Source organism: Botryllus schlosseri, chromosome 14, assembly GCF_051294905.1.
Source record: "Botryllus schlosseri isolate E-star chromosome 14, Bs_hap1, whole genome shotgun sequence".
NCBI lineage: Eukaryota > Metazoa > Chordata > Ascidiacea > Stolidobranchia > Styelidae > Botryllus > Botryllus schlosseri.
The window spans coordinates 15,856,292-15,874,181 of NC_137249.1; the positions used below are offsets into that span (position 1 = coordinate 15,856,292).

The window sequence follows — 17,890 nt, forward strand, 5'->3', positions numbered from 1 at the left end:
TGGCAACTCCTACAAGACGCATTGTTTTGAAGCTATCTGTATAAAACATAGATTACTCGTAGGTTGTTTGAACTACTTTGACCTGACCTTGATATGACGTGTTGCACTGACATCTATATTTTCGTGGTAAACGGCATTGGATATTGTCTTGGTACAAGTGCAATATATTCTGATATTTAAAGATACGTCCACCTCAGAATATCTGTGTGGGGTCCCGTTTTATAAAGAATGATACTGTATCCCAGGTTCCCTATCCCGCATGCACACGCTGGCTGATATTTGAATGCTAGGACTTCAACGGCACGTAATATCTCTCTTGATTCAGCAGATTAGTAATAATTGTTGATTTTCTTGGGAAAACTATCAGTCACAATATCATGATTACGGAAGTAATCACCATGGCTGTTATACGCAGGTTCCCACAAGATATGACCACGTACACGATTGATCGTCAATTTTTGTGGGGTCCCGCCCTGTTAATCACAGCCGTTCTTGAAGAAAACGTCACGTCGGTCGACGGATATTTCCCAGCCGGTAACTGGTATGACTATTACGAGTGAGTCAATTTCATTTGCAAAATATCACTGCAGTTTGTTTAAATATGTTGCTCTTTATTCAGTGGCAAGCAACTCGATGTTAATGGCACATGGGCAATGCTGGACACGCCTTTAGACCACATTAACGTGCACATTTACGGCGGTCACATTATTCCTACGCAGAAGCCCGGTTTGACAACGTTTGAAAGGTGAAGAATGTGACTAACGGCTATTCTTGAATCGCAATTGACTGACTTGGATGGCTTGGTGGTTTTCTTGGAAAACTGGCATTTAGGGATCCCCCTGCTAGGCTCTTGCCAAGGCTTATTACAATGGCCGGCCACAATTCCTATTCTAAATACATGCAGGTACGGTTAACTGTTTGAAGAGGCCCTTGGAGGTGCAGAACTCCAATATGCTATTGAATAATATGATCATATTGTAATAAAACCTGAATATTTTTAGCTGAAACTCGTCAGAGGCAATGGCTTTAACTGCTCTACTAGTTACTGAGAACCGCTTCTGATGAGTGCCAGCCAAAAATAGTTGGGTTTATTTCAATATGAATTCATTATTCAATGACGAATTCTTGTTCTATCACAAATGTCATATTTTTCAGCTGGTTCTGGTACAAAGAGTCATTGATATTAACCGGTATTACTAACCTGTTGCTGATCTCAAAATATTTTGTAAGACACGTTATCCCGTCAGAGTGTTTCACGTCAATCTACCCACCATCTCACTTATTGTATTTGTGACATTTTCAATTCAAACCTTGATCACCTGGCATCATGACATATTTAAACACCTGTTTTGACACCAAATCGGCAGAGGAAGGGAAAGCGTTTTCAAATAAAAACAATAGAACGGAAATTACCAGTATATTGTCAAAATATACAAAGGTTCCTTGTGGCGACAATGTAGAAGAACCTCAGCTGCGAATACGCAGATTTAAACACTCTCGCAGCCGATCGAAAAACACAAGTTTAAGAAGCGTCTTCCCAAACAATTCAAACTACCACATGTCATATTCTACTTGTACTTGAAATATTTTCGACGTGACTTCGAAATCGATATTTCCACTCCTACTCGAGTAGGAATTTATGGCATTACTACTGCCTGTACTTCAGCAGCTAAAATGACCACTATGTCCACCTCTGTGCTAATTTCACAGCCGTCAGAATCCGTTCGGTCTCATTGTCGCTTTGGATGAGTCTGGCAACGCAGCGGGAAGTGTTTTCTGGGACGACGGTACTTCCATCGGTACCATTGAAAATATGGAATACACGCACACAGAGTTTTCCTGCTCGTCTGTAAGTTGAATTTTGGGTAACTGTTCTTGCCTTTTACTCATAACGTACTGCTCGTCGATGCAGAATACTATAACCAACACCGTCAGACATTCGAATCTTCCTGCCGGCAATTTATCACTCTCCACAGTACGTGTGCTTGGCGTGCCTGCTGTAGCGACAAGGGTTACTATTGACGGGGTGGAGCATACTGATTTCGTCCATAATCCAGACACTCTGGAGGTATGCGTTGGGACTGTGTTTTCGTACACGGATTTTACACTTTTTTATTCACTCTTTTGATCAATTTATACCTTTCATTATTCCTATCATTGCAAGATAGTGATACTTTGAAAATATGGTTAAGGTGTTAGCACAACTCTGTAAACTGCGCTTACTCAACGTAAGGGCCTAAAGCAGTCAATACTCGTGCTTCTACTTGAATGGAAATTGAAATATCATTATAGATATTTAAAACATTCCAGTACCTTTAAAAGTAGTTCGAGACTACATACCCCTTGATTTTATATTGGAATACTTGGAGACGATCTTTAAAATTACAATTAGTCCCTTTGGTTTATATGGACGTGGGTATTCGGAATTGTTTTTTTTTTAAATTTGCTTATTTGCTGTTGCAGTAATATAGCAGTAGGTAGGTAGCAATATGTTGACTATGGCTCTCCAACCATATTTGTTTTCTTGGAGTCATGCGTGTGCTTTTTATAGAAGTCATATTGCCAATAGCGTTGCATAGCAGGCTTGAATGATTTCGTTGATCTTTGAACGCAATAAAACAGACAACTAGCTATGGATAAAAGAATTTATATAACCACTTTTTGTCTATACATCTATTTTAATCCTGCATTTATCACTCTTGTGGGCGTCAAACGGTTTGGTCGATCTTTCCGTGTATGCGCATGGACTGGGCCAACTTTTTATCTAGCATTATTACCGTGAACGCTACCAAATATCAGTTTCTGCGCTTTCATCTAATATAATACCATTCATTCTCTGATTACAGTTGACTATAGATAATATCACAACCGTTTCTTTGAACGGCCTCTTTGAAATCAAATGGGAAATGAACGGAGCTTGGAGTGTGGTGGATTGCATGCCGAGTAAAGTGCCCGGTAGGATTTACTTTTGGTAACGCGTCTATAATACAGCTAGCGAATGTGTCATGAAATATGGTTCTTGATATACCAAATTCATTCCTGCCCGATTAATAAAACTCGAAGATGTCATGTCATTTCATGTAGTTGGGAGATGGAATGTGCGAAATACTGATTCATGAATTGTAAGGATTGAAAATGTGTGATATTTCATTCATTTTTACAGCAAGCATCTATGTCTATTTGAATTTGAGTTGAATTCATTGCAGAACCGAACGAGGCTGATTGTCAAGATATTGGTTGTGTTTGGGACGATACTAATGCTATTCCATGCACTTTTCCGTCAACCGAATCAACACCAGCATACGAAGTCTCGGCGACTTCAACAGGGTTAGTTCAGTTGCGATATTCTTCCTTTTGTATGAAATAGAGTTTGTGGCATATATTCAGGTCGTACGAGTTAACTCGCGATACTTCCGTGTCAAAGAGATACGGTGACCCTGTCAATGATTTGACGTTGGAAGTTGAACATCAGACTACAAATAGATTGCATTTCAAGGTATGAGATTGGTTTCATTAGGCGAGATTCTTTTTTTTTGTGCTAGGTTAGTGGGTTTGCTCATTCGCCTTGAAATGAGCTCTACCTACTACCAGACTACTATTGATTTCCTGGTTACAATGATACAAAAAAAATGAAATTACTTGGTGAAGTCAATCAATTGAACACTCCCACCTCGGCGTACTAATAGAGTAATAAAAATGAGAGAGCATGTCAACTGAGGCAAGCGTAACCATTATTGATTCTCGACCATTACTAACCCGGCAAACCCTTGCCCTAATCTGCAAGCTTTCGGCAAACCCCAAATTTTCGCTTAGTCACAAAAACACAAAATCTAGCACGTGAAACATATAATACATTACTATACATTACTGGTGCACAGCATGAACTGAGTATAAATAGCAGTACCAAAAGAACAAACCCATTAAGGTATGTTATTCACACGAAACAAGCAAATATTATAATCGATATTTACTGCAAATCAGCGTCTCTTGATCTCCAGACTAGGGGGTGTGCGTGAAACCCGGATAACTGTCGTAAATGAATCAACACGGTCCTGGACACCCTCCGTATATCTAGACTAGGTCTCTCTGTGGCATCCGCATACTATAGCTATTGTAAAATTCAACCAAGTTTTCATCAATCAGATCAGGGACACTGCCGGCGAATCGTTCGAAGTGCCGGAAGAAATGAATAATTTCCCGAAGGATGTTTTGTCGGACGAGTCGTCGGCGTTGTATTCGTTCCATGTTACGGAAAGTCCATTCAGCATTGCTGTGGCAAGAAAGTCAACGGGAAAAGTATTGTAAGCCGAACCTGTTCTGTGCTTCGAGCCTTTATATCAGTGATTTTTTTCAAACTTTTTCCGATCATGTACCACTAATTTGTTTTTCACTACAACGCTCACCTGGCTCCTGAATTACTTTATTACTTATATGACGCAAACGTTAGTTAGTTATCAATTCTATTACTATACAATAACACCAACGAATAGCAGTAACATAGCTCTAAATATGATGTGGTCTTATATTGAAGATCTCATTGGGAAAACATTTATAGCAGCAGCAATTTTCTTCAGAAATACAACGTATTCGAACTGCAGCTAAAAGATTTTCCTAACTATCCCCATTACACATGTCCATGTTTTGTGGTGTCAAGGTTACTCGGGATATCTTGGTTTTCTTAGTTGTTATTCAATAATACAAACGTGTAATTGTTGCACAGCTACAGTAATTCTAACACTGTGTGTTTGCAGTGGTTATAGCTACTGCAAAGTGCAGCAAATTGTAGACTATCACAATCAAAGACCGCCGAACTCTTTGTATACCACTTGAAAAGTTCTCACCTGCCACAGTTTGAGAACCGTTGCCTCATATACAGTATATTAAACTGCTGTCCTACATCATTAAGAAGCCTTGCATGGTTCTTTTCAGCATCTCCCTGTATAAGTAGTATACATATGTCTGTTGACACGCCTACAAGCTTCTGCGCTCGAAGTAATGCTTGATTTGCGCCCAATTTTTATTTTTGACGTGCCTATTTCAGATTTGACACCTCCGTCGGACCGCTCGTATACGAAGACAAATTTCGAGAAATATCCACCAGCCTGCCTTCAGCGTTGGTGTTCGGACTAGGGGAACATAACCACCAGCGATACAGGTATCGAAGCTACGACAGTTTCATCAGATTACAGGCGAAAATTTCAGAGAAAGCTAGTCAATGGGGCGGTTAATACACGTTTCGTTCACACAGAGGTGATATAAGTAGTCACTGGAAGTGATTGAAAACTATGATCACTTGGAGTAAGTGGGGCATGTAAGCAAAGCCTACTTGAGTGCTCGGAAAAAAGTAGATGTACGTTGTAAGTGGCCTCCTCTAAACCGTTACTGGTAGTATGAATAGGTAATACTCTGCAATGTTGTATAATGTATATGCATTCTACTCATACACGGGTAAAGGTAGTGACAAATTTGACGGCTTTTTCTCGTATGTCTGCAGGCACGATTTTAACTGGAAAAGATGGGCCATTTTTACGCGCGACGTAGCGCCAATCGACGAATGGAATTTCTACGGCCATCAAACGTTTTACATGGCCGTCGACGACGTTGACGCGGGAACTGCGGTGGGCGTCTACTTCCACAATGCGAACGCCATGGGTATGCTGCCTTGGTTTTGAAGCAAATTTGTTGTAAATAAAATCAGAGGTAGTCAAATTAGTCGTCGTTTGTTACTGTAGCAAAATTTTCTACTGGAGTACAAGTAAAAGTAGCTATTTCCGGGTAAGTAAAATAGTTTTGCCGCAAAAAATGAAAACTGGGACGTAGGGCAAACCTAGACAAAATCCACTTGAGTACTTGGAAAGTAGAAGACTTCATTGCTGACCAGCTTTGAAAATAACCCAATTTCTCCTATTACAGATGTCACATTCAGTCCGGACCCGAAGCTGACCTACCGCACCACAGGCGGAGTTTTGGACTTTTACATATTCCTCGGCAACAGCCAGGAAGAAGTGGTGCAGCAGTACCACGCGTTAATCGGTGCGTTGTGACTATACACTTCTGTTAATATGTACGCTAACATGTCGTGTATTTAGGGCCTCCGATGTTTCCTCCGTATTGGGGACTTGGCTTTCAACTGAGTCGATGGGGGTATGAAACCTTGGACGAAATTAAGGGTATTTATAACGAGATGAGGGACGCTCGAATTCCATACGATATACAGGTATGTTGTGCTGATGTAGCATTGCTCATCGTGCGTGAAATTCAATTTTGCACCTATGTTTTATACAATGGAACAGTGACTTTCAATACATTGTTTTCCAGTTTTTATTGCAGACTATTCACTACAAAGTGTTTGGAGATATGATGTCTCTTAGGTTTGTGGCTTCCAAAACGCACCACAAAATGCAAACTTTTCTTTAATCGTGAGACTGTTGAAGTTACAAATGTGTGAATATTTATGAAGGTTTTCTTAATAGCCGCAGTGTGTTGATGATTATGATTGGGTTAGGAAAAGCCTTGTTCCTGGTACCAGTGCAACCGACACAATGCAACATAATCTAGGCATGAGCCCCTTTCTTTCAGTATGGCGACATAGAATACATGGAGGCGTACAAATCTTTCACGTACGATACAGACAAGTACGCTGAGCTTCCGGCCTTTATCGATGAACTGCACGATAATGGAATGAGGTAATGTCTTGTCAAATAACATTCCGTTTGGGAGTGCCTATAGCGCTACTGCCATTTCCCTAAAATGGTTTCTGCTTCCTACCTTGTCGCGGGTTAATATACAGTGCATTTGACAACATTGTCATTGTATTTTCATGTGTCATAAGTGGGGTGATTTTTTTACCTAAAACACGGAAGATTTTGATCTAAAAAATCAAAATTTTGATATTTTTTGCCCTAAAAAATGACTTTTGACAAAATTTTGACCTCATGTATGTAAATTAGGTGTTTTCGCACATAATGTGAGAATTGTACTACTTATCTTCATTACTGGTTGGAACTGTCTGTCCTTACAAAGTAGTTTGGCCTCAAAAAACTTTTGACCTGAAAACTGACTAATTTTTACATAAAAAAAAATTAATTTCAACGAAATCTGGCCCTATGAAAAATTCCAGTAGTTACATCACGTATTATCATAGAAATAATTGAAATTTGTTGTAGTACAACGGAAGATACTTTCCCACATTCTCGGGTAGAAAGTGTCTGTCCTTAATTAGTAGCTTGCCAAGAATGGAGAAAGAACGTTCAACGGCAGCAGTTATTGGCACTGAAGTTGTGCGTACACTGTTGGTGACGCACCGCGTTGCTTCATTCTGACAATGTTGTCTACATCACAATTTTTCATCATGCACTTCTTGATATAAGAACCAATGCCCACGCAGTCTTGCTTCAGTTAGGATATTGCAGTACATTCAACATAACACCATGTAAACCTAGTTGTTTCATTTGACTGTTCATGATTCACAATGAGTAGACAATGGGCCGTCTACAACGGTGGGCCTGTAAAGTCGGCTACAAGCTGAAAGTGTCGTATGATAAGTTCACCGACAGTGCAAACATCTACAATACAAATGAAATGCAGGTTGCAAAATAATTTTGACTTTGTAAACAATTTTGACAATTTTGTTGCCCTAACGCTACAATTTTGACAAAATTTTGACTTATTTTGACATGTCAAAAAAAATCGCCCCTGTCTTAAACAGTCCAAAATTGTCAGTTGGTTTTATGCAGGTTTGTGATCATTCTCGACCCTGGTATCAAGATCGAAGCCGGATACAAGGCCTATGAGGAAGGACTTGAGCAAGATATTTTCATCAAAAACCCCGAGCTTGAGCCATTGGTGACCGAGGTGACTGTTACAATAGAATATCTTGCGATAACATATTGGCATGTCCATTTTCCACCATCAAATTTCTATGTGCCAAATTCCTTGAGATTTATAAGAGACACATAAACATGATCCAAATGGACTATCTGTGACTGAAATATCATACCGAGTTGATAAAGTTATCTGATGTTTTTGTTTTGTAACCCGAAAGTCAATTATTCTTGCAAGTTACATATTCTGATCATCTGCCTCTTTCGAAAAGGATGATACTCCATATTTCCCATTGAAATTTTATTCAAATTTGCCTGATGTGCACAGATTTGTGCAATTTCAACCAGTATGCATAAGTGTGTAAATGCAGGCTGGCCCTAATTTCCAAGCGTACCATAATGACAAACAAATTTTTTTCAGGTATGGCCCGGAGAGACGCATCACCCTGATTACACTCATCCCAACGCCACACAATGGTGGTATGACCAATGTCTGGATTTGTATCAGAATCTAAGCGTGAAGTACGACGCCCTGTGGATTGTAAGCGATGCGATTGATAACAGGCGGACAATGCAAAATTTACTGTCTTTTTCACTGTACTTACAGGACATGAATGAGCCTGCAAATTTCCAACCGGACAATGAAACAAAGTTTCAAATGATGAATTGCAGCGACGAATATAATAAGATACCGTACATGCCGAGTATGCTGTTGTATTTTTATGTATTTACTGGTTACCGCTTTTTTTAAGCTATGCCGGTCATTAATCCAAACTAATCCATCTTGTTATTGCCATTAAGAGTCTTTCCCCACAGCATCCTCTACTTACAAAACTTACATTATATGTATAATATTATAAAATAATTGAATAGTCTATTCATATTGAAATGAACCCGAATATTTTCTGCTGACACTCGTCAGGGGTAATCATCAGCAGCCCTGACGAGTGTCAGCCGAAAATATTCGGGTTCATTTCAATAGGAATATACTATTCAATTGTATATTGAAGTTCTGTACCTCCAAGAAGCTGTTCATTATGAAATAAGCAGTTTGATGTTGAATTTGGTAGATACTCAAGTAGTCTACAAACATAACCACGCTGGAGTTGGTACTGCAATTAGGCGTACTTCTAATTTACTTTTAAAAAAGTACATTTAAAAAGTATAGATACATTGTTATTGAACGTCCTTGAGTTTGCGGTGTTAGAAATCTTACTGCAAGAACATATTATATATTAGCATTTCTGCATTTACTATCTGCTGCGAAGCCATTTGTGTCTACTTGCAAGCTTGGATGTTGTCAATGTGTCCTATGTCATGCACTATTTACTATGACGAAGCTTTGTAAACTTCTCGTATCCTTGAATGTCAGTGATAACATCTTCTCCAGATATCCTCGGATGGTGGCGTGGACTACACGATAAGACGATATGTATGGAGAACGTGCAATATCAAGGCCTTCACTACGACCTGCACAGCTTGTATGGCCACACCATGACGATTTCGACTTATGACACCTTGGAGGTTGGTACCGCTTTTTGTTCAAGTTCAGGTAATCGGAAGTTTCTACTAACGAAATTACAATTGCTGTAATGACAAGACAGGGAGGTGCGATGTCCGAGAATAGATTTAATTATCGTGATACCTGGGCGATTCTGTGCAGTTATTTTGACAATTTCACACATATAGGAGAGACAAAAATACTGTAAAACTGCTTTCTACTTTGCAAAATTAGATGTTTACGAAATAAGTAACGTTGCCTTGAAAACTGTTGAGAAGTAGTAGAAGTTGTTTGAAACATAGTTTCTTGAGCAAGTAGTTCCAAATTCGCAACAAGTAGAATTACTTTGTCACTGACCACCTCTGAAAATGTGTCATTCTGTAACTACATGATTTGGAGCTTCAGCTTTTGAAATAGAGAGACCCCGTTGTATATGTTGCAATGTGAACAGTACCAAATCGGCTACTCGTTTACAATCTCTGTGCAGTATTTCACAGATAATCTTATTAACTTGCTTTTTTTATTCTATTCCACATTCTTAATATCTCTACCACTTGTAGATGATGATGCCGGAGAAGCGAAGCTTTGTAATTACACGGTCTACGTTTACTGGCAGTGGAAAGTATGCGGGTCACTGGCTTGGAGACAATCAAAGTCGATGGAGGCAGTTGCCGTGGCCGATACCGGCAATGTTTGAGTTCAATCTTTTCGGATTCGCCTGGGTGAGGAGAGGAAAATAAACTAAATTTTACTGTGTGTGTATGATCACATTGATATTTCTTTCTCTGATCATTTCACTTGTTGATCCAAATCCGTGATTCCTAATGCAGGAGTGCAAAGTGAATGTCCCCGTTCAAATTCATACTTACTTATCAGCACATTGTCCTTTTGTGTTAGGTGGGCGCTGACGTGTGCGGCTTCTACTTCAACACAACCGCGGAAATGTGCATGAGATGGATGCAGGTTGGGGCTTTTTACCCCTACAGCAGAAACCACAACGCAAAAGGCATGAACGTGAGTTTCTTTTAGTGGGCTATGCAAGGACCGATCTTTCATCTTTTCTCGTACTGTCTGGCAAACAGGAGACAAGAATTAATGTTTGTTTAATTTTGACTTCATGAAACAAGCACAAAGATACAGCACTAATTGGCAGAGCTCTTCCTACCTAAAATATTTTCCAAGTTATTTGCACAAGTGTGTGAGAGTTGCTAGACATTCACACAAGCATAAGGTGATCAAATGATTGATTCAATTTCATGGCAAAATATGTTCTTCTAGTTTTGATCATTTGAGTCAAGTCTTTTTTGTGAACTGGCCAGTAATTACCCACCGAAGAGGCTTTTTGGGGTACAGTCCTTTAATATAGCTTTTAGTAATATATTCACAATGAAAATATATTAAAACCCAAAGATTAATTATCCTCTGGTGCGACAAAGAACTCAGATTATTAATTGTGATCACGTCACAATGAGCAAAATCACGGTTTCTTATGGTTTGTACATCCATCGCCATCGCTATGCTTTATAGTTGGGTTATTTCAATTCTGTTTGTTGGGTACGATATATTGGTATTTCACAACGGCAATCTCACTTTCCTAGCCTCAACATCCCACCGTTTTCGGAGAAGCTTTCGCCAACGCTTCGAGAGAGATATTGGAAATCCGTTACGACATCCTGCCGTACATGTACACTGCGCACTATCACGCAAACGCTAACGGCGGAACTGTTGTCAGAGGCCTTGTGCACGAGTGAGTACCATATAGTGTACTGGCCGTAATTAATAGGGCCGAGTGAAAATATTAGTAAAATATTGACAAGTCTGGTGAAAACTATGTTGATATATACACGTTGGAATAGCAATAGCAAATTATTATGAGTTCAGATAGTAGATAAACGACCAGACTTTTTAGGACGGTACATCGGTACAAGTGCATTTTACAGCTACTCATGGCCCCGTTACACATAGTGGAAGCAGACCAATTATTTTCAATTAGTTAGTATAGCAAACCGTGTTCTCCATTGAAGGCTACTAAAAGTATGAACTAATGAAGTACTTTTGACTTGTTTGATATCGCTAATTCTACTTGCAAGTGAGTTGAAGTTTATGTCGTTACTTCTATTATCAATAATGCTTACTTGAGTACCATCTCTGTCTGTCATATGTGATTCTAAATGCCACCAAAATCTACTAGGCTACCTTGGTTTGGTGGGGTCTTACACAATACTTGTACTGGAAAGTTGAAGCACTTGTGAATGTACAAATTCCTTTGCGCTAGGTTTCCGAGCGATAGAAATGCATGGGACGCAGACGGACAATTCCTTCTTGGAAGCGGCTTTCTGATTACGCCCGTTTTGGAAGAGGGCGCCACTACTGTGACGGGTTACTTCCCTGGGGCATCTCGGTGGTATGACTACAGAACGGTGAGCGGTTGACTCTTGTTACCAATGCGAGTTCAGTATGTTGCAATGTCACGGCGAACAATTCAGGACTTGTTTTGACTTTGAATGATCCTACAATTTGTACACAGGGTGCAGAGGTACTACCATCCGGCAGGTTCATACAACTGGACTCGCCTTTGGAATACATCAATCTGCACGTCAGAGGTGGCACGATCATTCCGAAACAGGTAACACTTTATTAATCACAAATGGTACTGCGATGACACGCGCCACCTTTAGCATCGTTATTGCCTGAAAAATTCCGTAATTTTGTGTATAATCACAAAAAGGATTTTCCGCATTATGCGACTTGAAAATGTGATGCAGCGCGTTTTGAGAGGAATGTAATGGCAGCGGGGATCAATAGCATTGAATTTCAGATTTCTATCTGTGTTATTACCCTGTGGTGGAAGTATATTTTATTGTAATTTAGCAATACTCATAATCACACAGCACGACAGTAACTGCAGCCGGTTTCGCACAAGTCTAATTACAATCCTGCTGCACTATTCCAGCACCACGCCGTGACAACTACGCTGGCGCGTCAGAATCCAATGTCTCTGTTGGTCGCACTGGACGAGTCTGGCGAAGCGCACGGCACACTGTATTGGGACGATGGAGAGGAGAGGAACGTTTTGGATAATTATCTGATGTTGGAATTCAGTTGCAGTGGGGTGAGTGATAGACCATTTTCCATTTTTCGATACCCCACCCTTGTTTTTTGGTTTAAAATACTTTCCGGCATGTTTCATGCTGAATGCATACTTTTTATGTTTGGAATTGTGGCCGAGTAAAAAGTACTTTTTTGGTGAATTTCCATGATCATTGTTAATGACTACGTCATGATAGAATACTGTAAAGGCCTAGTGTAGTGTGATGGAACAATATATAGTGCATAGTGAATAGTGCGTGTATTTCTTCTAAGTTCATCGGTATTCATGGTCTATATTATAATCTGGCTCTTTTTGGACAAACTATGCCGTATATTTCAAATAAGACATCTCGAGAACTCTTTTAGCTAGCTCGAAGCATGGCCACTGAGCAGTGAACACTGTACGTTCTATTCGCATGCCGGTTAGACCGGATAGCTTTACCACAAAATTTGTGGCGCGCAGGAATAAGTTTTCATCTTGTCATTTTCAGTCTGCTGTGGATATCACCGTTTCTCATCCTATCAACGGCATGCTGGACGTCTCTTTGGTATTTGAAGGCGTGGTGATATACGGCGTGACGGGGGATGTTTCAAGCGTAAACGTAGACAGCTTGCCTGTTACCAGCTTCCGTGTTTCGGAAAACGTTCTCACAGTCGATAACTTATCGATGTCGATCGACGATAATCACAATTTATCATGGTCTTGATTTCTTTTTCGTACCTTTTCTATTTCCAATCAAACGCTTTTTTACATTTTCTTCATCTGATCAATTCCATGTATTTTGAGAAATCAATAAATTAAGTTTCATGTGCGATATTGCCTTTTCGTGGTCCAGTCGTGTCGAACTACAGGTTGTCGGTCTTATATAGCGATACGACTTTCTCCAGGCCAATGGTTCCCAGCCTTTTTATGGTCGGGACCCACATCTCATTTGGAAAGTAGAGTGCCAAAAAGGCCGGTGCCTTCGCCCATATCTATGCTCACTGTTCGCGGCTAATTTTGGAAAACTGATTGCTAAAAATGGATCTGATTACTAAGAACAGGCCAGCGTTTTCGCGATCCCCAAGTTGTAAACCACTGCTATAGCCTAGTCTAGACCAAGAGAAACTCGTTGGTAAAACTTATCAGGTGTGAGGTCACTTCCGGCCTGCAAGAGCTCCTCGTTGCACCCGCTAGTGTGAAGTTCCACATAAAATCTTCGGAGAGTTGTGTGAGCCCAGTAGGAACATTCTTTCACTACGGATGTTAGATGTGGACGCGAAATTTTGATTTATCAGGAATCATCAGCAAGGTCTATACTCGATAGTTCCTTTACTAAGTCTCCCTGCGGACATCCCTGTGTTACAGTTAGATTCACCCATTCAAAATACGTAATCCACGATATTGAATTAAAATTCGAATTACCGCAACTCTCATTTCCGCGCGGTGACACGGGGTTAGCGTAGCCTGGTTGTCATCGTACAGATTGCGCTGTGATAGTCATGTAATTCGCATTCAGAAAATGTGCGGTTTACCAGCACAGAGAACAGAGACGACAGTATAGTCTTCACGTCAGCTTGGTTCTATGTGGATAGCCTAGTGATCGTATACAGTTGCAATGACTTGAGCAACAAGTCACCTATATACTAAATATATTGTATAGTTCTAAAGGGCCTACCCAATACCCATGTGCCTATGTTTATATAACTGTCTTACTGTCTATATCGGGTAGTATATCATAGCCTACAATGGCTGAACTTGTAGTAGGTCTACTATGCTGTTTCAGTAAATGGCAATACATACAATCAGCAGAGTAATCGAGCATAGTTCCGATATTTGAATTTGCGTGCTTCCGAAATATACGCGAGGGCGATGAAATTCTGTAGCATGCTTTCGTTCAATAGTGTTGCAGCCTATCGTTGAAATTTCCAGCCGGCGCGCATCAGTCATCACTAGGGCCATTTAAGTCATATTTTTTTCTATGCATCAGTAAGTCGTGCAATCAATTTTAACGTAAAAACCGCATCCCTATGGGGTATAATAAGGAAGTTATAAAGTCATATTTTCCTGGTTAGGTCATATTTGAGTTATAAAGTCATATTGTTGTGTACTTTAAATAATAAGTGCCAATTTAAGCGGTGAAGCGATTAAGCACTAAGTAAGGCAAACTATAAGGTTAGCCTACATAACATTACAGTTACAGACCTACGAGGTCACACATTGCATTATGTGGTCAGATAATGCATCATGTTGCTACAAAATTCATTATACCTCTGTGCACTGAAGTGGGACGTCAGTTGAAGTTCAGTCAGTGGGCAGGCAAGCTAAAAAGCTCAGTCTTGGTCTACTTATGTACAAATACATTACAACTAGTAGCAAACTGAAGAATAAAACAGTTGAATATATACAGTAGGGCTCTTCAAAAATGACTTTTTTTTCTCAAATCGTACTGGCTACTTGATAAAATTGTTAGGTTACCTAATTTAAGCCTACACACAAAATTTGGTTCAATTCCAGCCAGTAACCGCTTTGCTACAAGAGAGGAAAGTTACTATTTATTATATAAAAATAGATAATAAAAAATTTCAAAATTTTCTGTTCACCCCATGAAAGTGTTAGGCTGGCAATAGAAACGATGCTCACCAAATTTGGTTCAATTCCAACCAGTGGCAGCGGAGTTATTGCCGTCGAAAAATTTGGATTTGAATAAAATAGTATTTACGGTGACCGATTCTTTGTTTATTTATTATAGTTGTGCTCACCGTAAATACTATTTTATTCAAATCCAAATGAACAGCATCTTGCAACACTCAATTGGATTGAAGCAATAACAACCCGCTCCTCAGGTCTGCAACAAGCATTCTCTGCAACTGTTATGTTGTGTATGTTTTACTCGTCAGTTCCATGAGTTGGTTACATGTAAAAATACACGATTTTCACATAAAGTCATATTTTCCAAAAAATAAAGTCATATAATCGATTTTTTAAGGTCATATAAAAATGGCCCTAGTCATCACATAAGTTTCTGTTGGCGAGCTAGGAAACGAATTTTACTAAACGGCAAAACTAGGCTCAATATGCCTCATTGTAACGCGGTGTCGATCTTCTTTTGCCTATGATAGTAAATATTCGCATTATCATTGTTCGGCCTCTGTGTTTACTCCAAATGGACTGACGGTATATTGTGCGGATGCCAAGTTACACAAAGGCAATAGGAAAAAAGTGAAGTATCCTATCCAAATCAAGATGAAGAACATGCCGTACTCGCATTTATCGCACATGAACACTGAACAGTGAACAGTGAACACCCGAACAGCCAATGTATTCACGGTCCTGGCAAATTAACCGCTTTCTCGTGTATTCAAATAAAACCAGACACGTTGTGGCCTATTTGTCATATGAATTTGTGTGTCCCGAGAAATGCATTATTCGTCTTAACAATTAACATGACCCAGTGTTTGTAGGCAGTGTTAGGATGAGGTCACTATCCTCGAGTCATAAGTCCCTTCGAGACTTGAGTATAGCCAATTGAAGTCACTTGAAAAAATATCAAGTCAGCAAATATCTATAGGCTAATACTACTTCTCTGTTATTTCTCTGCTCAAAAATCTCAACTATAAAGTTTCCATCTCGCAAGTGACTGGTTGTTGCTTTAGGGGTAGACATTATTATGGTGTTCACAATAACAATACCCATGACACCAAGTACCAAATGCAGATGACGTGACGTAGACAAGGGTTTGACTGCTGATATATTTGACGGCAGCCAATAGTCATCAGATCTTTTTAGTCCGCTATTTTCGTCGTATTTTGCGCTATATTTCTTGCTTGTAGATATATCTTACTCGTGACAGAGGGATCATTAGGTTGAGAACGGATTATCTCCATTCTACAATCTACATGTACCTATATATCTACACCCTGCATGCATTGCGAATCTCGCACGATGTGACATAATTGATTCGATCAGGTTTAAATAATAATGGATACCTCGATCCAGCGCGCCTTGAATATCTTGCACGATGCGACGTATAATTAATAAACGATTTGGTTTGATGTAATACCTCGATTATTATAATCGATAGACGCAGCCCTACAACGCGTTAAACGTGTCAAACGTTTTGCATGTCATTTTGAAACTACTACGTTAGGAGTGACGGATTATTGGATTTAAGTAAGCTCCAGAGAATGCTGATTGCAGGGTAAACTCGAGTCTAAATACTATCTGGGAGTACAATTGAATGTAAGTGACTTTTATTGACTGAAAAGCTGAATGAAGGCTCTATACCAGGCCACACCATCCTTATTTTTGCGTATATAACCTACGGGGTTGGTGCGATTATGTCCACAATAATGTCAGCCGTGTTCAAAATAAGGTCAGTCTCTACCCTCCTCTATATAGCGGAGCAAGAATGTTCTAGCGTGTTACCTAATAATTACTGAATTTCGTCCAAATGAACAAGAAAATAATAGTTCAACAATGCTTCGAAATCACAAATCATTCAACTGAGTGTCGTCCTCTATATTTTTGTGTTTTGCTTGGAGTTGAATGCAACCGCATCCCTATCTCCAAAATCCATCAGTGGTTTCAACTTTTTTTGGTGTAGGATTCTAATATCTTCTTTCTATAACGACAATGCAGACCGGAGGTCACGACATATATAAACAACACGCAACAAAGTAATTAATATAATAATGGGTCCGCCCGAATATGTGTAATTCTATTAATGGCGTTCCCTAAATTTTCGAAGACACCAGCTCCATCGGTACATTCGATCACGTGGACTATGAGAGGATCAAAATTTGATAGTAATATATTCGATTATGCCAAGGTTCTTGGCGAAATTCATCCATAAATTTGAATCAATTTGAACTGTAAGATATGCGATTGATTCCCGTAGTAAGTCGATTAGCCTGTCGCCTCAAGAAGTTTGTTCAATCACCCTTGGGGGTCTGACCAAGTGCTGCTTCGGTCCTGATGCGAGGTCCTATTTTGCGGCCGGCGATTTGATTTCAGATTTCGGAGGGGTGCCTTTATTTTGTACATGCAAGCAGCAGCATTCCATCGAGGTAGAATCAGCTGAATGAATGGACAATTGGGCAATTGGGCATGCTTATAGCCGTGACGTGCAATGACCTGCAGACACTGTCAAGACCGAGACGCTTTCAGTTAGTACAGTGTCTCGCTCGCCCCAATATCGATTCCGGAAAAGCGTTGTCATGTATGGTTCGCAGCTCACAGTTCAAATTAAATTGAACTTCATGATCAAATTGATCAATTGATCATGCATGACCTAATGACATATACTAGTAGACCATGGATCATGCTATTTTTGTGTACTTGTATTTCTTTATTAAATTATTACTTCTGTTGTCTTAACTGTCCCATTCGACCATGTTGCAGAACACGGCGTTGTACTGACCTAGTTTTAAAAAATGTAGTTGCCAATCTGTGCGGCCTATTTTGTCTCTATATTGCATTCTTACGCCCGCGCCC

At 39.8% G+C, this 17,890-nt stretch overlaps 1 protein-coding gene across 1 annotated transcript in view; it reads left to right on the forward strand.

The window, feature by feature from the left end:
- Positions 1-13,229, forward strand: part of LOC145456375 (maltase-glucoamylase-like) — a 49,906-nt gene extending 36,677 nt beyond the window's left edge. The window contains exons 53-76 of the mRNA XM_080334448.1: positions 416-556; positions 620-745; positions 1,711-1,849; positions 1,913-2,068; positions 2,847-2,955; positions 3,207-3,327; positions 3,388-3,496; positions 4,144-4,301; positions 5,042-5,155; positions 5,495-5,652; positions 5,914-6,033; positions 6,090-6,217; positions 6,580-6,686; positions 7,737-7,854; positions 8,245-8,364; positions 8,431-8,527; positions 9,214-9,347; positions 9,885-10,046; positions 10,222-10,338; positions 10,923-11,071; positions 11,600-11,744; positions 11,852-11,950; positions 12,278-12,436; positions 12,906-13,229. Of these exons, the coding sequence (XP_080190574.1) occupies positions 416-556; positions 620-745; positions 1,711-1,849; positions 1,913-2,068; positions 2,847-2,955; positions 3,207-3,327; positions 3,388-3,496; positions 4,144-4,301; positions 5,042-5,155; positions 5,495-5,652; positions 5,914-6,033; positions 6,090-6,217; positions 6,580-6,686; positions 7,737-7,854; positions 8,245-8,364; positions 8,431-8,527; positions 9,214-9,347; positions 9,885-10,046; positions 10,222-10,338; positions 10,923-11,071; positions 11,600-11,744; positions 11,852-11,950; positions 12,278-12,436; positions 12,906-13,121 (3,202 nt within the window). The 3' untranslated portion in view covers positions 13,122-13,229. The remainder of the gene's footprint in view (positions 1-415; positions 557-619; positions 746-1,710; positions 1,850-1,912; positions 2,069-2,846; positions 2,956-3,206; positions 3,328-3,387; positions 3,497-4,143; positions 4,302-5,041; positions 5,156-5,494; positions 5,653-5,913; positions 6,034-6,089; positions 6,218-6,579; positions 6,687-7,736; positions 7,855-8,244; positions 8,365-8,430; positions 8,528-9,213; positions 9,348-9,884; positions 10,047-10,221; positions 10,339-10,922; positions 11,072-11,599; positions 11,745-11,851; positions 11,951-12,277; positions 12,437-12,905) is intronic.
- Positions 13,230-17,890: the final 4,661 nt, after the last annotated feature.